We start from the raw sequence: 24,042 nt of genomic DNA, 5'->3' as shown, positions 1-24,042 counted from the left end.
TGGTAACCAGTCAAGTGGCCCTTTTGGCGCCCCATTGCAATTGTGTGGCATCTCGATTCTTTTCGTTGTTCCTGCTTCGCTCGTTCGGTGGTCATTAATAAAAATGTTTTTTGTTGCTTTTGGGTTAACTCCCATAAGCCATAAGCTATAAGCTATACGGAAAACAAACAAATGGACATGCGGAGTCAAACTGCTGGTTAGTTTGTTGGTCAGTTGACTGGTGGCCCAGACACATATGTATGGACAGGCCCCTACTTTGGGTCAAATAAGCCAAGTCAGCGACGTGAGCATGAATCAACCTGTCAAAAGTCTCGTTAACGCCAACAGCACACCGATTTTTACTTATTTGGCCTTCTTGCTATCGACAGGGTCACAACGAACTAGCCATGAGCTACGCTCCAACTTCAATCGAAGAAAAAAAACAGAGAAACAAGAGAAATAAGTAAGAGAGACTTTGAGACAATATATACTATTTAATTTAGGGAAGATATACAAGAAACACAGATGCAGATACGCTGTGGGTCATTATCAAATCAATAGTATTATTAACTATTAAAATTATGATTTTAATTATGAATGCCAATAAAATTTACCCCACGCTTTATATTACGTAAGCATTTAACATAATCTAACCCTAAAAACAATTGTTGCCAAATTTTCCAGTTCTATCTCTGAGTTGTAGGTGTTTAAACAGACAAATACTACTAGTAAATGTCTTAAATTTTTGTATCTTATATACTTCTAACATAAGTTTACTCTAATATCTGAGCATCCTACAAACCCTGTGAAAGTCTTCACGTTTGCCCATTTTCTGCTCCCCTACGCACGCAAAGTGCTGCCAACGAATAAAAAAAAAATTATATTGGTTTCAAGCCAGCCGAAAACCCTAAGGGGCTGTGGGGAAATTTTCATTAAATGCCACATTTGGGCTGCCCAAAAACTGGCGCCAGGCCCTGGCAGATCAACACACACACACACGCGCAGAGCATGTCCACAACCCATGTCCATATAATCTGGACACACAGCAAATGCAACGAGGGCAAGCCGAAACAAATAAGCAGCAATTTCTTCATGTTGCGAGCAAATTTGGCTGGAATGCGAACAAACGAACGAACGAACGAAGGAACGAACGATCGATCGGCCATGGGATGATGACGATGTAGGCCGGCCTGGGCCAGATCAGACTGAGACTGAGACTGAGGCTGGGACTGTGGCTGAGACTCGAACCCAGAGCCAGCAGGCAATGAAGTGCGCCGTCGCGCTGCTAAACGATCTTGCCACCGCCCGTCCACACCATGCCACACACATACACTCGAATACAAATACATGCGGCGCACGCACGAACTCCGAACTTGAAAACAGCGCCAGTTAGCCAAAGTATGCCAGAGTACCACACGGAACTTTGGGGGCCCTTCACCTGGTCTTGTTGCCTCTGTTGCTGTTGCTGTTGCTGCTGTGCTGTGCTGTGGCAGCCGACTGGCGCTATCACCGTCGTCTGGGTCTTTCTCTGTGTCTGGCTCTGGGCTTGGGCCAAGTTGTTGTTGTTGCTTCTGCTGTGCCCACACCGAATTCAGAGGTGCAAATACGTTCAGACCAGTCTCCAATTTGTGCTGGAAAGTGATCATTCATGCGCCGTAGCTGTTTCCATAGTTGTTATGTGCTCATGTTGTGCTACCCTCGATGAGAAGAGACATGCGGGTAGTCGCATCAATACGGAATAAGGAAATTACATCTCTAACTATACTTCATTTATGAGCTTATATTATGATAGATATATTAAATCTCTTCAATATTTAGAATAACATTATTGAAATGTAAGCTCTCTTAAAAATTATACATAATTTGATTTATATACCATTTATAAAATAATATACTAACTAAAAGAAGGGAGAGCTAGCTACCATCGACCATCGACTCAACTTTTAATGAAACTAAATGTCTGCCTGTGTATTCAAATTAGATTACTTCCTTTGTTCTAAAATCAAACTCTACTCCTTAGAACTTCATTTTGAGAATTTACAGGGTATACAAGCCTCGTTATTGTTGTGTAGTGAGCTTGTTATCTTCTTTTAACTTGATGATGATTTTACGTTTCTGTCTTTGCCCTCTGGTCGTCTCTTGTCGTTCTCGTTGTCGTCGTCGTTGTTGTTATTGTTGTTGTTGTTGGCTCTCGGTCGCCGCCATCGTCAAGAGAAGGAAATGAAATATTTGTCTGGTCTAAAAGTTATCATTTTATTAAAAAGCGGAGGCAATCAACGCATTCACATATTAAAACCGATTTCAACTCGACTTGTGGGATCTTAAAACAAAAAAACAGGCTCGAAGCAAAAGAAGAAAAACAAAAAAATCAAATATAAAACCTGAGGAATCACGTTAAGTTTATAGGTCGCATCACACACAAACACACATGTTCATCTGTGGACAGTGATTCACTTGGTTTTGGGTTTAGGCCACTCGACTGCTGCACTGGAGACAGGGGCGTGTCGCGCCAGTCGCCGCTCGCCTCGTCAACTGGCCTCCGTCTGGCTGTATACAATTATAACCGAGGATATATGAGAGTATTTTTGGACAAAATCGAGGGCGGATCTGTCCTAGTTACGATGACATTTTGGGGGCGTGTTGGGCTCTGGTTTTGATTGCGCTAAAGCATCAAACTGCAAATGGAATTGTCTAGTTAGGAGTTGACTAATGTGCGACATCAACAAATCTTCTACCAAGGTTGCAGTTTCAGTTCAGGTTACAAACTACTGCAATGGGCGTTTTGTGTGCTTGTCGTGTCAAAGTGCAATATCATGTCAGTGTGGAACATCTTCCAAGTTGTGACTCTTTAGTAGACAATCAACGCATCAAATAGCATTTGCATTCATAACTTAATCAACCTCGAATGCCGGTAATAAACCACTTGAGGCAAGAAGTTCAGCCCACGGCCATTTCAGAGGTTCATAAACTGCCAATATAAATGTTTTAAATTAATTATAGTTTTACCATCAAAGATGTTTAATTGTGGTCTGCAAAGGATCCACCACACATCTACAATGCAAGAAACTTTGAATCGTCGAATCGTAGCTGATGCCATATAAAAGACAAAACATTGAAATCCAATTAAATGGGGAGTCATTAAACTGCCAGCATGATGTTGACTCAAATTCATTTTTAATTGCTTATTTCATAAAAATGAGAAAAGAGAAAGAGTTGGATAACCAAAATCTAGACAGAGGTGCATATTATCATATTAACGCGTCGCTTAAAGCCCCCCACAAAACTAAAGAAAACCTCTTTAATTATCCAACATTTCTAATGTCCATCAAATTGAACCCACACTCTGTTGTGTCAATGTCGTAAATGAAAAGAAAAGAAAGAAAAAAGCAACCAAATCTCTGAATTTTTGATGATTGATGTCCTTGGTTGTGGAAGGTTCGCCTAAACGGCTGCAATAAAAAATTTACCACGTTTGGGGCACAGCGGGCGGTGCCTTGGCGCCAGTGATATATTTCACCCTTTTTTGATATGACTGAGAACTCGGCTTGTGGCCAAGCCAGCGGGCCTGAGAATCTCTCAGAGACAGAGACAGTGACTGAGACTGAGACGTAGATGGAGGCGACATTCGCTGCACTCCGATCGCAGCAAACAGATTCGAACAGAATACAAAAAGGTGGAAATGTTAAAATTTAATTATGGGTTCAGTTTCGGACTACATGCATATAAAGATACACACTCACGCACACACACACACACACACACTAATACACCTACCACTGCAATAAAACACTGCCCAGCAGAGTGTAGAAAAGTCAACAAAAATTTGTTTTTAATTTACAATTTAATATGCGTTATAAAAAATTGGACTCAATGACGAGACATAAATATTTATGAAGGCTGCGCATGAAAGGCACACAACCCAAAAACAGTCAGGAAAACGATCTAAGTTTGGGCTCTGCTGGAAGCATTGAATGCTCTACAGGACATAGGGTAGAGTCGACAAGCTGCGAGAAGATAACTTTTATTTGGGGTTTGATTTGTAACCAGATTGCAATTGATAGCGTTCTTTGATTGATACTATATTCGTTGTTATTTACAAACTTTTTAGAAACAAAAGATAAAAACTAACAAAATTAAAATAGCTATTCTGATTGATGAAGTAAAGATTTATTTCTAGTTTCAATAATGTAATAAATAAAATGGAATTGGAGAAACACATAATATATTATAAATACTATTTATTGAATTTAGATTTGCCTTATGTTTATTTTTATTATTTTCGCCACCTGTTGCAAAACGAACCTGTTGACAAACTGATCTGAGCAAGGGGCATGCTCCATTCGGAGATTTCCCACTTGCGCTGTTGTGGACACACTCTAAAGAATTTGTCAAAAGGCAACTAGCAACATTTTCGACGCGACTCGCTTCAAATACTTATGCCACACACATATCTCGACTCGATCCTAACTCGCCAAATTGCGAGTCGCATAAATTGCCAAACTTGGTGGAGTTGTTGTCGTCGTCGTCGTCGTCCAAGTTGACAAGATTGTGGCTCCTTTGTGGAGTGTTTTGACATTTAGAGGCGTTCGTTGGAGCTGAAAACGTGAAACGCCACTGCGCCTCATTATTTATTATGAATTCTATAAATATTAATGGATTTTTAAATGCAATTATAACAACTAATTAATAATGTGCATTTTTAATCATTAGCCACAAACGAATGAAGTCCGAGTTCAACATGGACAGCGACTGTGACTGTGACTGCTGCTTGCTTGGAGCACATTTGACGTATTGCTTGACGTATTTATTGCATGTTTTCTCGCTTTCGACTGCGACTTGAGCGCTGAGAGACTCCAAATGGAGGTGCGCGAAAAAATTAAACGAGAATGTCTGACAGAATTTATTTTAATTAGTGCGATGGCGCTGTGAGTGGCATGCTAAATGAGAAAAAGAGAGAAACAGACAGAGACAGAGAAAGAAGAGAGATAGAGAGGCAACAGTTGTGTTTAGCTCTTTATCGATTCGTTGGCCATGCAAAACAAGACTTGTCAAATGGCCAATTCAAACTGGCCTGACACAAAGATCACAGCGCATAAAGCCGCCAGGAAGAGGCTGCCAAATGGCCAATACAATACATATTATATGTACATATGTATCCCTCGGCTTGCCGTTTGCCGATTGCAGGATTGCGATTTTGGGATAACGTATCGATTACATAGATCGACTTCTGTGTCCAGGTCAATTGCTGGCAGGCCGAAGCCAAATAATAAAGAGAAGCCGCCGCCTGAGTTGTAATCGATATGGCAGAAAACGCTACGCTAAACGGCGCCCGGAAAAAATGTACGATACTCGCATGTATCTTAAGTAGCAATGTAATGTGTCCCGAGATGCCGAAGCGCTGATAGGAAAGCGCCCCGGTGGCGACGTCTAGATGATCACAGCGATCAGTAGCTGTGGCTGCAGCTATCTCGCTTGCTGCATCTGCATCAGCATCAGCATCACCGCTTGGGCCACTTGTCGATAATGTGTATCTCACAGATACTTATTGATTTTCGTAGTCTTGTGACAGACAGCGATCCGACCAGGGGGTAGCCCGTTAAAGTGGAGCCAAGTGGACGGTGAGAAATATTGTTGGAGTGTATGCAAACGACGACAGAGCGAGAGAGAGTGAGAGAGAGGAATCAGTCCGTCGATCAATCGCGTTCAAACAAACATCTTAACAAATTATAATGCCTGTCTGGGGTCTCGACCTCTCGCTACGTCGTCGTCGTTAAGTATCTCAACTAGTAGCCGCTAGGCAGCCACAGAAAGTGATCATCTCAACGACAGGCCATCGATCATTCACAAAAAAAAAGAAAAAAAACTCAACTGGAGACTGAGAGCTCATGCTGGCGTTGCTTTTACACTGCCTTCCTTTTTTCGTGTTGCTTTTTGGCTACAACTTTGGTTTAAGCGTGGTAGAAAGCGTGTTGGAAAATTAAATCATCGTTGTGGTTGTTTGTCTTGAGGCTCTTGCTGTTGCTGTTGCTGTTGTTGTCTTTCGCCTTTTTGGCTGCTGCCTTAATGATGGGCAACGCACCTTGAGCTACAGCAACAGCAACACGGCTTAGTATTTACCCAAAAGATCTCTATCAGCGAGTTAACTCGTTTAGCATTTAGTTGCAGACGCCTAAGACACTCACTCTTCTTGCTCTTCCAAACTGGTCTGAGTTTGAGTCTGAGTCTCAGACTTATCGCATAGTTTGCATCTTTATGCATTTTTTCTCAGGATTCGGGGCGCGGCAACGCCTCGCAATGGTTGCTTATTAGGCGCAGACAGTGTCGTTTATATCATTTATATTATTTTATGATCATCATTTTTTTCTGTTTCTGTTTCTGTTCGTTGTTTTTTTTTCTTTCTCTCTCGTTTAGTTTTCATAAATTATGTGTAACCTGTTGTATTTCGTTTTGAGATGCAGGTGACAATCCAGCAGACCTTTGTCTTATTTTTTTTCTGCTTTTGGTATGGGTTAATTAGGGTTATACAGCATGATTTATTGATTTGTCTGCCTCTGTCTCTGCTTATGCCTCGGGGGGCTATATTAACTGCAAGCTGTCTGCCCCCATTGCCCATTGATTATGGCCTCCCAAAATGTTAGTTGATGATCTTTTAATACACGCATTTCGTTAGCTGATTTATATTTTAATTAGCCCAATGATTTTGATGTGGATCTGTCTGCAACTCTAGCGTGGGCAGCAGCCCGCAGCATCCACAAACTATGCTTAGAAGCTTCCCCTTTCGCTGCCCCAACACGGTAGCTGCCTCGAGTCTCTTATCAAAGCCTAACAACACATGTCGGGCTACCGGGCAACGTTTGCCAGAGCAGATGCGCTGTCGGCAGATAAGGCACAAAGGCGGGCACAGTCAGTGCACCAGCATGAGAGGCTGCAAGGATTGTCTGGCGCCAGCCAAGCAGCCAAGCAACCAAGCAACCAAGCAGCCACTTGTCGCGTCGCGCGACAACTGAACAATACAAAATTATTACTGGTACTTGAATTGGCGACAACCTTATGCCTCATGCCCTCTGCCGAATGCCGCATGCCGCACGTTCTAGTCAGGTACAAATACACAGAAAGAAAAATTCAATGCATTCTGAAATTCGTTGACGATGCTTGAAATAATATTATTGATTTCAATTTTACCAGTCTCTTATCCTTATCTTCCACATTATGTTTATGCATTCTATTGGTTTTATTTATACTTAGTTATTTTTACTTCTAAGGGATTATCTATAATTAATAATTCCACATTCTTTCTTCAGGTGTTAATATTTTGTAATAACAAAGACAATTTTTATGTGAATTGTATTCTAAAATTAGAACTACTAGATTTTGGATTTCTCTCGGTGTACTCGTTGAACATCTTAAGTTGGTTAAGGCAATGAAAAGAGATGCCCGCCTACGGATCAGTTCACACCATGTCCGCAATTTACCGCAAAATGTGGCACAGACAGACGTCGCAGTCGTTGTCGTTGTCGCAATCGTGCAACCCATGTACTTTGTGTTGTCGCCGCTGTCGTCGCTGTTGACCTTGCAACGTTTAGTGACGCAATTACACCTGACCTTTAACTGTACTATCTGCACCTAGCATCGACCATAAAACTGCCAGCAAACGCCCCAGCTGGTCAGCATCCCTTCATCTAGCATCGACTACTGTCTCAAGCTGCCTGTTTTGTTTCCCACATATCGACTTCTGCTTTTTGGCCCTTTGTCGGTTCTTGGCCCTGCATGCAGGCGTGAAGCGTTACAATTTTCATATCTTTTGTTCGCATTTTGTATATTGTATATTTGAGTTTATTCTTTTTTGTGTGTCAAATAAAATTTGGCTGCTATTTGTAGCAGCATATTTTACGATCCTCTGGCGCCCGTCGCTCTGTCACCAGCCAAGCCAAACATATGCAATCCAGACTGCAAACTCCTACTTGACTCGACTCTGGACTCTCGTCGCGACTCCTGACTCGCCTCTTGGCTCGCCTTGTCTGTCTGCCCACCGGAGATATGCAGTCTACGCCTGGCAAAAACGTGCTAATGTGTCCAAAATCTCAATTTAATGAGTGCGTCGACTGACGCGATTTCGCAACGCATCTTTTCTTGCATTTAGTTGGAATCCATGCCTCTTTCTAGTCCGTTGACAGTCAACTCAAGCCAGAAATTATTCGCTGTCGTCGCGATTATGTGATTCCACTGCAACGCTTGAATTGAAGTGCAAATTGTTTTCATCGCATTCGCCGGAAAGTGTCACTGCTGCGACAATATGGAGAGCTCCATCAAGTTCTAATTTCCTTGGATTGTAAATTGTGCGGAAGGTGTTTGTGTGGGCTAAGACGACACTATATTTAGTTCAAGATCAATGTTAAACTACAGACATTAAATTGCTAAATTGCAAATTAAATATAGCAGCTGCTTACGATCTAAAATGAAATGGGCTTCTGACTTGGCTTCTACTTAAATTTATTTTTGCAATTTTGTTAAATACACTTTTTCAGTTCAATAAAGTACCTTATTTAAGAATTTCCATTCTTCATAAGTCTGTTACACAAATTGTATTTTAGCTGTGATGAATTTAAGCATCCAACTGTTACAAAATAATAAATTTAAGATACAAAGAAAAACGTGTAAGCCAATCTGTATTTAGATTACATATAAATACAGAAACTCTCTTAAGAGATTGTAAACTACTCATAAAGATTCTATATAAAAATGATTTTTAAGCATTATATACATTAAAACGTTATAATTTTTACTGTACTTAACTAATATCCACAATATAAAATTATATAAAGATTTTAAAAATAGTAAAATTTTTTAATAATGTTCAAGCTCTTCAAAATAAGGATACTTAATGATGATCTTTCTAGAATGGATTGCATCTGCTAGAAATTAAAGTGATCTATGCATACAAAATTCTCTTGGCTATGAATCATAAACAGCTTATCCATTTCACATTCACGCTGACTTCCTGTGGCAGCCGTGTACAGCGATTAGGTTTCGGGAAAATGTATATCAGCATTCTTGGAGCACTTCTTGCTGCGATTAGCAGCAATTTTCCGTGCTGACAAGCACTAATCAATAGTTGAGAGCCCAAAAAATGTATCAATTTTCAGGCAGCAATCTGGCAAAAAAAATGAAACACCAACTGAAAGTAAAGTGAGGAAGAGAGATGGGATAGGGAAGGGACAAACGGACGGACTGACTCGCAGTATGTCGAAAGATCGAAACGGACAATTAAGAAAACCAACAAAATTTATGTTTCACCTGTCTGCATAAAATACATAAATACAAAATGCCAGACAATGCCAACAAGAGGCCCAAAATGGTGGCTAATTACACGCCACGAAATGCAGCGAAATGCCCAAAAGATACTCGGTAAAAGCGGCAAAGGCAGAGGCAAACACATGTAGCCAAAGACACTCGACAGAAGGCAAAATAGCAAACGAGCATTTTTTCAGCCGTCTACCCATAAGACTGCTGTATTGCTGCTGCTGCTGCTGCAGACAGGCGCGCTGTGGAAAATCTCACTTCTGAATTACAAAGCATGGCACATGCGAGCAGAGTGCGCTAGAGCGGGACAACAAGCGGCGACGGAGCGGGAGCAGAGTCAGTGGCGCAGAAAACACTGCGGCTGATGAAAATCAACAGCGCTAAGCGTTAACTTCGCCACTCGCAGCGACGCAGACCCAGCACAGCCCAAATACTTACTCTAATGTTACTTCTTGCTGCTCTCGACTCTCGACTCTCACGACACACACAAAATGGCGCTGTGATCGTCGCCAGAGTGAGTACGCCATAGTCGAAGTCGCCGAAGTGTTGTTGTTGCTGTCGCCCTTTGCTATTCTTGTTACTGTCGGCGTAGGCGTCGTCGCCGGCGTCGGCGTCGTTGCTGTCAGCCAATCAGATTGCGTCGTTTACCCGAACTGGTTTGGCAGGTAGTTTTTGTGTTGCTTGCTACTGAATCTGAAATTGGAAGTGGAACTGAAACCGGCTACGACGGGCACGCAGCTAAGCGGCTCACTCGCTCAACTCAAGATCAGTTCGTTGCGAAACGTCGTGCGTGACAGAACCTCGAGAGCGCAGCGCAATATATAAAAAATACAATACAAACACAAGAGCAAAAATATCTAGAGAAAGAAAATAAACAACTATAAAAGAACTAACCAAAGTGCAGTGCAGTTTTAAGTGAAATTGATTTTGAAAATGTTGTCCATGCACGAATTAATGGATATGAGAATTCAGCAGCAGCTGGCCCATGAGCTGTACCGTCAACAGATCATGCAACGTATACCGGGTAAGTTGTCGTCAAAGTGCCGACGGCAAAATTGGAGCTAGTGTGGAGTATTTAATTTTAGACGGGAATTAGAAGAGAGTTAGAACTAATTCCAACTTCGATTTATTATCAATTAAAAATCAGAGCTATTCATAAATAACCTTGTTCAAAGCTTTTGCTATTCACAACATCAATCAATTTGAGATAATTTACAATAATTCCTTACATTTCTGTCAAAGTTTAATTATGTAATTATATCATATTAAATGTCAAATCGAAGCAGCTACAGTTATTGCTTGCAAGTTTTTTCATAATTCATTTGTGGTTGCAAAAGTTTAGTTTCCCGTATAATTAGAAATGGCTTATAATTTTCTAAATTAAATAAGGGGCCTTCTCGGCAGCAACGATTTGATATAATATAAGTGTTATATATTGCATAATAACAGGCAAAGATAGCAAACAAGACAGCAATAGCAATGCATTCATAATTGAGGATTCTAACAAATTGTTATAGCACGGAAAAAACTAACGAACTAACCAAACAACTTCTGAGCAACTCAAACTAAAATTACATCTCTTCTCTTTCTTCTTCTGCTTCAGATCCGTTCCCGAGTATGCTGCCGTTGCACATGGCACAGCATCAGCCACAGACGATGATGATGCCAAGTCCGCGACCAACTTTGCCGGGCGTGGAGGCCAAGTTGGAGAATAACGATTTGTGGCAGCAATTCCATCAGATTGGAACCGAGATGATCATCACCAAGAGTGGCAGGTAGGTGGTGTCTGCTTCTTCTCCCAAGAATTCAACAGAATTGTGCCACGCAGCATCCTATGCAAATATCGCCGTCGCTCTCGCCCCTTCGATCAGCTTGAGAAGTCAAGTGCACTCGCACTCAAACTCGGGGCCTATACAAATATTTGCCATGACCCGTCGGCTCACTCACTAATGTGGCGCCTAGCGATAATTCAAAACGCAGCAGGAGCACAAAAACCGAGCAGTGACAACAACAAGTGCAACAACGTAGCGCAGTCGCAGTCGTAGTCGCAGTTTGGTATCGATGCCGCCGTCCTGGCGCCGCTGCCCTCATAAAAACCTTCTTCTCTCTGTGCGCGTTGACACAATGCCGCATCAGACCCAGATCTGGGAAACGAACTCAAGTGAAGTCCCTCTCTCTTTCTCTGACACTGTCTACCTGCATTTTCACACTTTTGCCTACAATGAAACGCTTTGTCGCTCTTGCTGTTGATGTCGAAGTTGAGACTGTCTCTCGTTCCATATCTTATGCATATTTTGTTGAGAATCTAGCGACCATCGACTACCGACTATTGAAATTAACATAATTATGAGTCTGGGAGCTGCTGCTGCTGTGGCTGCTGCTGCAGCGATGTGGTGTCCACTTTCTCGGCTCATTAGCCATGCATTGACTGCTCGTAGCGCCACATTTGGAAGCCGTTAAGCCGCGACAGCGACAGCGACAGCTTCGGATCTTGTCTAATTGCTTGGCGCCAGCTTCTCTGGTGTTGCGCCCAGTTGCGAGGGCAATTAATCATCTACGGCTCAAGCGTGCATTGTTGTGAGTGCGAGGCTCGTTATACCTGTTACTCAAGAAGGTAGAAGGGCGTGATGGCTTAGTGGTAATTGCAGTTGCCAGTCGAAGAAATTCGAAACTTTAGAAGTTAGAAACTAGAATTGCTAACGCGTATATCACAGTCGAGCACGCTTCTCACGTTCGATGGCATTTGTTTTTGTTACCTTTTAAATCGATGCAACAACGCCATCACCCTCGCCCTCCTGCTGTTCATAATTACACACTTGTTAGCCGTGGCCACAAATCAAAGTACCTGGCAACGCCTTCGTCTTCGCCTTTGACCTTGATTTATGTATAGTTTTATGCCATCTTTGTGCTGCTCACTTAATCAACTTCTATTCTTTCGCTTACCTTTTGCAGACGCATGTTCCCCTCGATGCGCGTTTCCCTCTCCGGCCTCGAGGATGAGACCAACTATTGTGTGCTGCTCGAGATGGTGCCCATTGGCGACTGTCGTTACAAGTTCTCCGGCTCCCAATGGGTGCCAGCTGGCGGTGCCGAGCCACAGAGTCCTCAACGCATGTATCTGCATCCGGATAGTCCGGCAACGGGCGCGCATTGGCAATCACAGGCGCTGCTCTTCAACAAGGTCAAGCTGACGAACAACACACTGGACAGCAATGGACACGTAAGTGACAACTGATCTGTCAGACTGCAATGCAGTTACTAACGAGATGTTTCCTTTCTCTTCAGATTGTCTTGGCTAGCATGCACAAGTATCAACCGCGTCTGCACATCATTCGCAGTAGCGAGCTGACTCAGCTGCCCTGGGCACCACAGCAGGCATTTGTGTTTCCGGAGACGGAGTTTGTGGCTGTGACAGCCTATCAGGTGGGTAACTCGTCCATCCACTTGAGCAGTAGACACTCAAGTGCCTGCTAGCTGCTCTACTTGCTGTCGCCAGCTAGCTCGGATTACAGTTGCCAGTCAGTCAGCTAACTAATGTAAATTCTTATTTTGTGTTGCAGAACGATCGCATTACCAAACTGAAGATTGACAACAATCCATTTGCCAAGGGTTTCCGCGAGACAGGCCAGTCCCGTTGCAAACGCAAGTTGAACAGCAGCTCCAACTCCAGTGCTGATTCCGAGGACGATGGATCTAGCGTCAGCAGCTGTGACTCGCCACAAGCGAAGCGTCAACGCTCCGACTTTGAGCTGGATTCACAGCGCAGTCTTTCGCCGGCTTACTACGCTGCTCCCACAGCTCCAGCAGCGATGGCATCTCCTTCCACACTGGCAGCTCCTCTTCCATCGTATTCCCATGCACTTGGCTACGCGCCGAGCGCAGCCATGTTGCAGGCCGCCTACTTTGCTGCAGTTCCCCCGCTGTCCGCACTGCCGCCACCCACGCCAACCTATGTGCCAGCGTCTACACCCCAAGAGACCATCAGCTCCAACTCCAGCTCCACTCCGAGTTCGTCAGCAACTAGCTCGCCACGCACCACAACTTCTAAGAAACGCAACAGCTTCAGCATTTCAGCGATTTTAGCTTATTAATGAACATTTTTTGTTGTTGCGTCTTTTAACTTTGTTGTGATTACCGTGTGCATTATATTAGTTTTAAGTTTTCTACACTGTTAATTAGTTTTAAGCGCAGCTTTCTAAATAAAGCCAAACATTCAATCAACAAAAACAAAAAGTCGCCATATTGGTTTTTTTCCCTCATTCTTATAGCCTTGTTTAACACTGTGCATTATGCGTAATTATCGAAAGCTCAAGTGTTATCGATAACAGGCCCACGCAACTGTCGCCCGCCATTGTTTTTGTTGTTGCTGCTGCTGCACTCAACGGCAAAGCCAAAGCCGAAGCCAAAGCGCGCGCAACCTTCGCAGCTTCCGTTTTTACAGGTTTTGCAAGTTGTTTGGAAACAACTTTGGCGGGCCCCACAGCAAATTAATGTGCTCCATCAGCGCCACTCGAAAGCCACCCGAACTCAAACTGGCCTAAAACGAACTCCGGTAGTAGTTAAAACAATTCTCGCAGATAACGCATCCATTATGAGCACCGATTTGACGGCTTTTCGACGGCGTTTGGTCTTTGCCGACTTTGTCAGGCACCTTTTGATGACGCAGCGGCTGCTGCTTGTGCTGCTGTTGTGCATCTTTGGCTGGCTTGTGAAATTTTCGTTTTTATCGCACCTTTTATGGGAATATGGGAATCGAGAGAATGGGGGAGAATCGGGCATCGAAGTGCCGGTGTGGCCAATGGCCATTTCTCGTGCAGAGTCTGTTTATCGCGTCAAATGCGACAAATCTGTCTGCGCAGTTGGCGGCTGCCTTTTTAGCCTGCATAATTGCTTCGATAAGGCTGCCAGTTGTGGCAGGGGCAACATTCATGGGGCATGCGTGTGCGGTCCAAGCTGGCGGGCTTCCTAAACGGTGGCGCCAAACGTTTCCACTTTAATAACTTTAATTAAGTTTTAAGCTAGCAAGAAGAAGTTCGTTCTCCTGGTGAGTTCAAACAACGCTGCCGCTTTCCAAATCTGTATAATCCATATGCATAGACAATAACTATGGCTGAGCTTCGTTTATTGCTGTTTGTTCATCAGTTAATTTTCATTCATAGAAATCTTAGCATATCATGTGCATAAATTAAATTAGCGCGAAATAATTCACTAACGTCCAATGTTGGGGCATTGTGTATTATTATTTTTATAGTTGAAGCTGCTTTGACTAATTTTGGGCTTAGTCTGTTTAAGCCTCAGTTTCTACTGTTGTTTCTTTTTTGTCGTTGTTTTTTCTCCTTTCGTGTTTTAATTTTTGTCACATAAATTTGGCTTTTAAATGTTGAAACAATTAAATTATGGGATTTGCACGTTTTCACCCCGAAATTAGCTGATGATGTTGCTATTTATTTCGAATGTTGTTGTTGTCGGCATCGGCATTTTGGGCTTTGGAAGTGTTTTTTAAACGCCAAACGACGTTGAGCCTTAATTTGTTGGCTTTTTTGTAAATAAATGTATGTGCATATTAATATCGTTGTTTTCTTTTTAAAAACGGTGGCAAAAAGCGTCAAAATTCGTAGATTATGCGATAAATATGTAAATGTTTTTCGCTCACGTTTCTAATTTGTGCTTGTTTTAATATACTTAATGAATTTTTATGTGCGTTGTTGGCCCGACCAATCGGAATCCGGTTTTTGCGGTCAAAGCTGTTGATAATGATGATATTGAGGATAATGATGCTTTATTGTTATTGTAAAGGTGTTGCCGATTTTGCTGGCTCTATATTAAAAATTTGTTAATGTATGCATATGATTTGGTATTTAAGCATTTTGACCATAAAATCTGCTGGCGTGCCAAACAACAATACAATGTTTAATTTCATTTCAAAGCGAACGGAAAACCTGTTAGTAGCACTTCAAATTCAACAGCGATCGCGGCAGGTTTGTATCTCGACTTACCAGTGTTGAAAAACATGCCGATTATGAACGAATATGTGGCACCACTAACCATATATATAGATGGCGCCACTTCACTGCAACAACAATTGTAAACTTCAGTGCCACCACTAACCATACATAGATAGTATCTATTAGATACTTTAACCTGTAACCATATACGTTATGGATCTGAGGCAACAGTACTTTCTGATTGAAACAGTTTATTAAAATGATTCTTCCTTTTCGTTTTCTTTATTATTTTGTTGGTCATTTATATGTATTTTATTAGATGCGTGTTACTGATAATTACCACATATACATCAATTCTTAATAAATACTAGAAAAAAAAAAATTAAAATATTATTTTCTATCATACTATCAATTGTAATTCTGTCTTACCCAAGCAGAAGAACAAAACACTTTTGCCAAATGAATTTCAATAAAATTTTTTAAATTTCAATCATTCTCAGAAGGTAGTTATAGAAATAAGATTATTAATTGTTACGATGCATTTGCATCATTATTCACTCTTCATCTGCATATCGTGGATTCGTTAGTAGGTCTAACAGCACCAGCATTTCAGTTGATTCGCCTGGATTCATGGCGTATATCTCCACCAGCCCACTTGCGAATACTTTGGCAAATACACCTTCCAGATTCTTGTGCACATAATAGCCAATCTTGCGGTCATTCTCCAAGACGGGGTCAGACAATCCATAATATTTACAGAATTTGTCCACGTCAATCGGCCAAGGAAATCGCAGAACTCGACCTATGTGGGAATGGCGTATTCTCGGCTTGGTTTTGCAGCCCAAGAACTTCCCAAACTCCAAGATTTGGTCCACTAAACGCTCATTTGCATTGGGGATAAAGCAGGCGCCATTCTCCCAGAACCAAGCGTTCTTATTATCCTTGATCCAAAGCCTTACCACATGAATGTATTTGTCGTACTCTACCTGCTCGGGAAGTTTTTTGTCCGTCAGACTGCATAGATCTATATGATGATCCAGATCGATTCTGGTATATGTATCAAGACGCTCAAAATTGACGCTACATTCTGTCCGCAACATTTTGGGTAGTTCTTCAAATGGAGTTGGTGTCATCGATGCCTCTCTCAATACGGGTTTCACACCATCTTTGGATTCATCCTGCAATTCTTGCTTTACCTTGTTACGGACTTTTGCTTTGAGCCTCACACTTACGTCGGATATGCCACTTTCTGTTGCACACATATTCAGCATTTGAACATATTCTGAGTTGTAAATTAGCGCGGTACTTAATCCTAGTGATTGATAAAAAGTTTCGACTTTTAGTTGCTCGGCCTGGTCATAAATCTGATTCAATGTCTGGTCCTGTGTCTGCTTCGGTTTCTCATCTGATTTCTTATCTGTTTTCCTCTCTGATTTCTCATTAAGTTTTTCATCCGTTTTCTCTTCGGCTTTCTCGTTCGATTTCTCATCCGATTGCTCAACCGCTTGCTGATCATCTCTCGAATTCGGTATTTTCTCTTCCTCATCTGACGATGAGTCTGGCACATAGACTTTCCAATCCTCAAAGTCGCCACTTATCGATAACACAGCCGCCTGCAACTGCTTCTCTGCAGAAATCCTGGGAACTGTTTCAGCTTTCCGTCTACGCAATCGTTTTGGCGTTGCTTCCTCAATGTCATCCGTTGAAGTAGCTTTTTCTATGCGACAGGTGACAGGCCAAACGGCCTTGCCACCTGCCTCAAAATCCTTAAACATTTCCCATATCTCTTCGGAGCTTGGTCTCATTTTTTCATGTGTACACCTGAGGTGTGCAGTCCGTTCATACGGAAGGGGGGCTAGATACTGTTGCACGCTCTCCACTCGTCCCGGCTCAAATGTAGTATCTTCGTCAATTGGAACGTCATCTGATAAAGATGATGAATTATTATAATTATCTGCAGGAGCGTCTGAAACGGATGATAATTCATGTCCTGTTGATTCTGTCTTCGGAGCATCGTCAAGGCTTAGAAAACGTCGCCTTTGCTCATCGTGGATGTTAAATCTATATAATGTACTCATATATTAGACACTTCTTCCTAGATAAAAAAAAAAAACTTAATACGTTTTTCTACGATTTGCTTACCTTGCCATTTTCTCAGCTAGGGTTTCTCTTTTCTCACACTGCCATATTGCTGTCTTGTCGCTGATGGTAGTAAAACTTTCAAATGAAGTAGATATTTATTAAATATTTATGTTTATGTATTTATTAAAATAAAAACATTTTTAATTCGATGAATTCCTAGTTCCTACGCAAAATGTTAGGTATTTAAAATATGGTTGATGAAATAACTTTTATCTTGTAAAAAAAATTCCCCTAATCAATACTGAATCACATATAGTTTGCAAGAAAAGCAGTCAGAGTATGAATTACTGTTTTTCGCAAAAGAAATTTACTTTAACAATGTTCATGACAAATATCAGTCTCCTAACTCTTGCGTTATGCGTCGATAGTTCAATCAGTGAATACACATTATAAACAATATATAAATAAATATCATTATTATAAGAAATATTTACCTGTTAGTATTTGTCTGACGTTTGATGTAAGTCCTTTCAAAAAGATATCGATTAATTTTTAAAATTATTAAATGCAATATAGCTTACCTGGGAATTTTCGGAGGATTCTCTTCTATTGCAGTTGCCTTGCGCTTCGTGTGGGGCCTTTGATCACATATGTATATGTCGATTAAATTAGAGTTAGTTTTTTAATCAATAATTCTAAATCTGCGTGTTCTCTCAGCTGGCGATTATTTTGAGAATTTTATACTCATTCGGATAGTAAGCATATTTTTACATCTAAATTTTGCAACACACAATAATAGCTACAGACTTAATTAAATAATGCTATATGACAAAATCAGAGTGCTCCTATCGGATCTTTCGTTGAAAATATGATCAATTTTGTACTCTACTATATTTGATATGATTTTACGATAATAGCATACTCTCGAGCACATCATACTGCATCTTCCTTAATTATTTTCAAATCAAAAATTGCTTACCTGGATTTTCTTTGAGGTGGAGAGTTTTCAAGTGTTTTATCTGAGTCTTGTTCGAAATCTGGATTAGGAAGCTGTACTTCGTTTTTATGATTTTCAGATTGCGAAGATTCCATATAATTCATATTATATTGCCATTCTCTCATGTTATTTTTACAATACATTAATTCTTCTCTATAGTTTTCATAATATTGTGGCATTACCATATTTTCATTATATTGTGAGTCTTCAAATTTTTCACCGATTTGCGATTCTTCATTTTCATAATTTTCATAATGTTGGGTCCCCATATCACAATATTGTGATTCTTCGTCAAATTGACTTAATTTCGAAGATATTTTAGAAATAAAGTTATTAGCCGAATTGACAAAAGTATAAAATTTTATTTTGTTTATAAACGGTGAATAAAAATGACTCAAATTCGATGATATATTCGATGCTTACCTGGTTTCTTCATTATTATGTGATTCCTCCGCAACATAATTACAATCACTTGAATCTTCCTTTAGCTTTCGTTTCTTTTTCTTCGATTTTTTCTGGCGCTCCGTAGAACTTCTTTAATATAAAGATTTTTATTGGCTGCTACTCTCATACTCAGGCATAAAATCATTGCTTACTTGGAATGTATTAGATATGTTGGTTCACCTTCTTTCATAGTGTCTTCATTATATTCTGATCCTTCTTCAAAGTTCTTCTTTTTCTTCTTGTTCTTCTTGGATTTTTTCTTGTGTCTGTTACAAAATTTCAATTTTAAAACTTATTAATAGTGTAAATATAAAATTAGTGTATATTCATATAAGCTTCAAAACAATATTTTCAATTTCAAATTAAGTTGATTTTAAATAAGAAAACGTATATTAATTAAAACAATTTAAAGACGTAAACGAAGCATGCGACTTATTTAAAGTACCAAAGCGCAACATTTAACTATTTGTGAGGCAAGTTGAGTATTATTAATAAATGTTTACTTATGCTTCTTATGGCAATGTCGCTCTTTTCCTTTTTCGCCTTTTTCTGCGATATCAAATTGGCCATATCTTGATGGTTCCATGTTGTATTGCCCGTATAGTAATTCTTGTGCTACGTTTTCATTATATTGCGATTGTTGTTGTTGTTTCTCGTACAATGTCGCATCCTCCACTATTTTCATTCGCTTCTTTTCTTGCTTCTTCAACTTGCGTCTTAAGAATATTTAATTACTGCGACATTTAAATTGACAGATTGATTTTGTGTTTACCTAACTTTTCTCTCATACGATGTTTCTTCTTGGCCATATTCTGATTGATCCATATTGTGATATTGTGATTCTTTCTTGTTTTCATCATCAGTGCACAATCTTTCTATATTATATTCATAACATAGAGATTTTTTACGACATTGTGAGTTTTCAAAAATTTCACCAATTCGCGATTCTTCCATTCCATTATTTTCACCATCACCCATATCACAATATTGAGATTGAGCAAATCTCGAAGATATTTTAGAAATAAAGTTAGTAGTCGAACTCACAAAAGTATTCAAATTTTGTTGTATATAAACGGCAAATAAGAATGACTCTACGATTCGAAGATATAATCGATGCTCACCTGGTTTCTTCATTATTATGTGATTCCTCCGTAACATAATTACAATCACTTGAATCTTCCTTTCGCTTTCGTTTCTTTTTCTTCGATTTTTTCTTGCGCTTCGTAGAAGCTCTTCAATATAGAGATTTATATTAGCTGCTACTCTCAAATTCAGGGATAAGATCATTGCTTACTTAGGTTGTATTTGATCACCTTCTTTCATAGTGTCTGATTCTGATCCTTCTTCGAAGTTCTTTTTCTTCTTGGATTTTTTCTTGCGTCTGTTAAAAAGTTTTAATTTTAAAAATAAAATTAATTTATATTCATTTAAGCTTCAACGTAAATACGTAAAAACGAAGCGTGCGACGTATTCGAAGTACCAAAGCGAAACATATTATAATTTGTTGTGAGCATGAAGAAAGTGTAGTATTATTAATAAATGTTTACTTATGTGTTTTATTGTATGGTGCCTCTTTTCCTTCTTCGCCTTCTTCTTCGATATCAAAATGGCCATATCTTGATGGTTGCATGGTTCGAATCGCATTATTTTGCGATTGCTCCATATTATAATATTGTGATTCTCCCGTTTCGCTAAGTTGTTGCTCCTCCATTTCCTGAAACCTGCACATTTTCATTCGTTCCTCTTGCTTTTTCAACTTGCGCCTTCAGAATATTGAATAATTTCAACTTTCAAATTGAAAGATTTATTTTATCGTTACCTGGCTTTTCTCTGATATGATGTTTCTTCTTGAGCATATTCCAATTTATTTTCAAAATTATGTTCACTATATTCGGATTTCTCAAATATGTTTTCTGTATTGTCTGATAATTCTGTCACATTATTATAATGTTCATTCTTTTTCTTGCTTCTAAAAATAACATAGTATCTGCAAATTTCGAAAATTAGATATTAGCTCAATATTTACCCGACTTTTCTTTCTTTCTTGAATTCATCAACTTCATATTCATCATATTGAGATTGTTCCATTTTACTATATTGTACATTTTGCATTTCGTTTCTGCCAAATTGTGATTCTTCAATAGTATTTTCATAATTTTCTGAATAAGGATGTTGAAATTGTTGCTCATAAAATATATCATTTTCCATTTCTTCACCTTGAAGTTGACGATTTGCCTTTAGGTCAGCTTTCTCTCCCTTGCATCTATGGCATATTGTATAACTGCGATTCCCAAATTCAGATATTAAATTAATATTTACCGAACTTTTCTCTGAGAGGACGATTCTACATTTTCATCTTCAGTAAATTGATCGTATTCAGATTGGTCCATACTATAATTATCAATAACATCTTCAAGCCTGCAACTTTCCACTCGCTCCTTCTCCTCTTGCTTCTTTAACTTGCGCCTAAAGTAATACAATATTATAGCAACCTTCAAATTCAGCGACTGATTTAATATATAGTATGTACCCGACTCTTTTCTGATATGATGTTTCTTCTACGTCTTCATCCATAGATAATAGATTATCATATTCATCATTTGTTGCGCTTTCGAAATTATCTTCAACATATTCTGATTCTTCGGAAGTGCTTTTATTACTGTAATTAAGTTGTTGCTCATACAATCTTGCATTTTCCACTCCTTCGATAGCTTGAAGTCGCAATCTAAGGATTATTGAATAACAGCGAGTCTTGATTCATTTATTCAATTCATTTATTACTTACCTAACTTTTCTCTGATATGATGATTTTTCTACATCTTCATCCATGATGAATTGGGTGTATTCCAATTCCTCCTCATTAAATCAATTCTCGAAATTAAAATCAGACAAATATTCAACAGACTTTACAATTATGACTGTCACTCGGAAATGTTGCAAATTACTGCGGAGACAAGTTAATTTAAGTTACTTTATCGATTTATCTATTTGACAATTATCGATTATACATTCATTTCATATATGTATAATCGTGCTTTTCCTAGCAGTTTATCTGTTCTGCATTAAAAAACAAACTTAATGAGCTTGAATCTTCTTACTCATATTTGTATTTATTTTATTTGATTGAACAATAGTGTAACACTCTTTATAATTCCTGAAAACTTGCGATTAAACACAAATGGGCGGGTAAAAATTTGAAACAAACTTGATCTGCGTGCAAACATAACAAGGCTTGATTTGGACAGATATTGCCACTCCTACAAAAATAATTTCACGGGTTTATTGAACAGATGTCGCCACTGCTAACGATAAGTTTTGCTATTTTTCGATAGATAGCGCCACTGCTTTGATTACCAGTTCTTTGAAGAGATGGCGCTACCGCAATTTAACGACAACCAGCATTGGACTTATTTGGATATTGAAACGTTTTCATACATTTCTCGAGTTTATTTTAGATGACTTAAAATGCAGTTATGCGGACAATTTGGCCAGCTCCTCACGCAACTCAGAGGCATCAATGGGCGCCTTGGGCTGATCCTTTTTTCCGGCCAGAACGGCGGCCAACAGACGTGGACAACTCTTCTTGTGCATGAACCAATGGAGACGTTGGCACTCTCGATCGCAGTACTGCACCGCTTTACACTTGGAGCACTTCTTGTCGGGTTTCTCCTGTCCGCATGTACTGCAGTAGCTCGTCTCGTCCTGAAAAATCATACGACATTAATATTACACTCTTGTAGCTGGCAATAAAACTTACCACAAAACCTCTCAAGCCGTTGATGGCATTGCGCAGGATTACCAAAGCGGGAGCTGCATCTTTGCCACCCAGTTGGGTGGCTATCTGCCGGAATACAGTGCACTCTCGGTAAGGAAACTCGCGCGCACATTCGCGTACCGTAAACTCCACATAGTCTAGCTGCCCTAGCTTGTTCTCCTTAAGCACACGCTTTACAAACACCTCGACAAAATCGCCGCCTTTGTTAGCGGCATCGCCTTCCGCTGGCTTGTCCTTGTGTTGCGCCTTGAATTGCTCCTCGCAACGCAACAGCTCACCCACAATCCAGCCCAGATAGTGATACTTGAATGCCATCAGCTCATTGATATCGTGTGTCTTTTGCATCTCCTTCTCGCACATCAGCGTCAAAGCCTTGCGCAGATTGGCCAGCAGCTTGAGTAACCCTAGTGATTGGGCATTGAGCGTGATGCGAACGGGATGCAGATTGATTTCCGTGACAAAGGTGTGAAAAGATTTTAAAAGGGCAGGCGGGATTTGCGGCTCCTGCTGCTGCCCATGCAGCTGTGTATAATACTCCAGACTTGCCAGCGAAACGTAGTTATTGATGGTCTCAACACAGGCGTGGTTGCCTACGAAGGCGGCCATCTGGGATGCAGTACGATTTACGCTGTTGATGCTATTCGCATTGATACCCGCGTCTAGCAGCTGGCGGCAAACGTTCGTGTTGCCCGACAGGGCGGCAAAATGCAAAGGTGTATAGTCCGCACCATGCTGATTCAGATTGATGTCTGCTCCCTGTGCATATAAGGAATCAAAGTATTTTTCGAAGTCTTCACTTCACCGTAGACAAAACTTACCATGTCCAACAGTAGCTGCACCGCCTCCTTATTGCCCTTGAAGCTCGCATGCGCCAATATCGACATGCCACTGTCGTCCACAAAGTTGACGCCTCCTTTGAGCTGACCCAGGAGCTGTTTGAAGCCATTGGTGTCATTCTTGGAAATCCGCTCGATCAGCTGCAGCTGTATGTCGTCCAGTTGCGACTTTTTGCCGTCCTCGCTCATTGTTTTTTACTTCAAAATAATGCAAACGCAAAACGTGTTCCTCACACGAATAAAAACATATGTTTTTTGGCATTCATAAAATTAACATTTTTCACCACTGTTATCAACAGTAAGCAAAGAACTTTTGCTGTTACGGATTATTTGGCTTATCTAAAGCAATAGGTGATAATTAAGTTTACAGAATATAAAGAGGAAAATGAGTTATTTATAATAATGATTTAAACTAATTTTAATTATAATTTCATTTAATTTCTTTAAATACTAAAATATGAATTCAAATTTAGCAGATGTTAAGTGGTTGCGATGTTAGGTGTGTGAAACAAGACGCTTCTGTAACTAACAGAAACCAAATCGATTTTATGTCTTCAACTACATATTTCATAATTTAGATTATTCTGATTATCTTAAATCGCAATTTATAATATAATTTTTTAATCTCCATTGATAATTCGTTAAATTAAAAATGGTATTTTTATTTGCTGCAAGTGCAAGTCC

General features: G+C 40.0%; 3 protein-coding genes across 5 annotated transcripts; 1 reads left to right on the top strand and 2 right to left on the bottom strand.

The window, feature by feature from the left end:
* The first annotated feature begins 10,048 nt into the window (after positions 1-10,048).
* LOC133844189 (T-box transcription factor TBX6) lies at positions 10,049-13,512 on the top strand. 2 transcript variants are annotated; one of them, XM_062278085.1, is made up of 5 exons: positions 10,049-10,303; positions 10,883-11,054; positions 12,232-12,499; positions 12,565-12,702; positions 12,840-13,512. In XM_062278085.1, exons 1-5 carry the CDS (start codon positions 10,213-10,215, stop codon positions 13,368-13,370), a joined length of 1,200 nt encoding a protein of 399 aa, XP_062134069.1. In that variant the 5' UTR covers positions 10,049-10,212; the 3' UTR covers positions 13,371-13,512. The 2 variants fall into 2 exon arrangements, with proteins under 2 accessions (XP_062134069.1, XP_062134070.1); XM_062278086.1 differs by lacking the exons at positions 10,049-10,303; positions 10,883-11,054 and adding an exon at positions 11,980-12,163.
* A 2,128-nt stretch (positions 13,513-15,640) lies between these two features.
* On the bottom strand, positions 15,641-21,714 carry LOC133841868 (trichohyalin-like). Of its 2 annotated transcripts, none has more exons than XM_062274650.1 (17): positions 21,533-21,714; positions 21,278-21,472; positions 21,067-21,213; positions 20,774-21,010; positions 20,567-20,716; positions 20,295-20,510; positions 20,042-20,128; positions 19,869-19,979; positions 19,520-19,750; positions 19,251-19,463; positions 18,900-19,013; positions 18,727-18,837; positions 18,286-18,603; positions 17,888-17,944; positions 17,801-17,833; positions 17,367-17,426; positions 15,641-17,285 (listed from the first exon to the last, which is right to left on the bottom strand). In XM_062274650.1, exons 1-17 carry the CDS (start codon positions 21,574-21,576, stop codon positions 15,779-15,781), a joined length of 3,831 nt encoding a protein of 1,276 aa, XP_062130634.1. In that variant the 5' UTR covers positions 21,577-21,714; the 3' UTR covers positions 15,641-15,778. The 2 variants fall into 2 exon arrangements, with proteins under 2 accessions (XP_062130634.1, XP_062130635.1); XM_062274651.1 differs by having other exon boundaries at positions 15,642-17,285; positions 17,367-17,441; positions 21,067-21,138; positions 21,533-21,712.
* A 366-nt stretch (positions 21,715-22,080) lies between these two features.
* On the bottom strand, positions 22,081-23,617 carry LOC133841869 (ankyrin repeat and MYND domain-containing protein 2). The gene is made up of 3 exons (XM_062274652.1): positions 23,341-23,617; positions 22,505-23,278; positions 22,081-22,449 (listed from the first exon to the last, which is right to left on the bottom strand). Exons 1-3 carry the CDS (start codon positions 23,545-23,547, stop codon positions 22,219-22,221), a joined length of 1,212 nt encoding a protein of 403 aa, XP_062130636.1. The 5' UTR covers positions 23,548-23,617; the 3' UTR covers positions 22,081-22,218.
* Between the last annotated feature and the right edge of the window lie 425 nt (positions 23,618-24,042).

The sequence above is a fragment of the Drosophila sulfurigaster genome, chromosome 3 (assembly GCF_023558435.1).
Source record: "Drosophila sulfurigaster albostrigata strain 15112-1811.04 chromosome 3, ASM2355843v2, whole genome shotgun sequence".
Lineage (NCBI taxonomy): Eukaryota > Metazoa > Arthropoda > Insecta > Diptera > Drosophilidae > Drosophila > Drosophila sulfurigaster.
Note: the sequence above shows the minus strand (reverse complement) of the source record. Positions and strands in the feature narration are given on the sequence as shown.

Bases quoted from the DNA above. Each gene is read 5' to 3' on its own strand.
- LOC133844189 (XM_062278085.1), top strand. From the start codon at position 10,213: ATGTTGTCCATGCACGAATTAATGGATATGAGAATTCAGCAGCAGCTG. The intron at 12,500-12,564 runs GTAAGTGACAAC...CTTTCTCTTCAG, and splicing joins CACTGGACAGCAATGGACAC to ATTGTCTTGGCTAGCATGCA. The intron at 12,703-12,839 runs GTGGGTAACTCG...TTTGTGTTGCAG, and splicing joins TGGCTGTGACAGCCTATCAG to AACGATCGCATTACCAAACT.
- LOC133841868 (XM_062274650.1), bottom strand. From the start codon at position 21,576: ATGGATGAAGATGTAGAAAAATCATCATATCAGAGAAAAGTTAG. The intron at 21,473-21,532 runs GTAAGTAATAAA...AATAATCCTTAG, and splicing joins TCATATCAGAGAAAAGTTAG to ATTGCGACTTCAAGCTATCG. The intron at 19,980-20,041 runs GTAAGCAATGAT...TCTATATTGAAG, and splicing joins GGTGATCAAATACAACCTAA to AGCTTCTACGAAGCGCAAGA.
- LOC133841869 (XM_062274652.1), bottom strand. From the start codon at position 23,547: ATGAGCGAGGACGGCAAAAAGTCGCAACTGGACGACATACAGCTGCAG. The intron at 23,279-23,340 runs GTAAGTTTTGTC...TTATATGCACAG, and splicing joins TGCAGCTACTGTTGGACATG to GGAGCAGACATCAATCTGAA. The intron at 22,450-22,504 runs GTAAGTTTTATT...ATGATTTTTCAG, and splicing joins ACGGCTTGAGAGGTTTTGTG to GACGAGACGAGCTACTGCAG.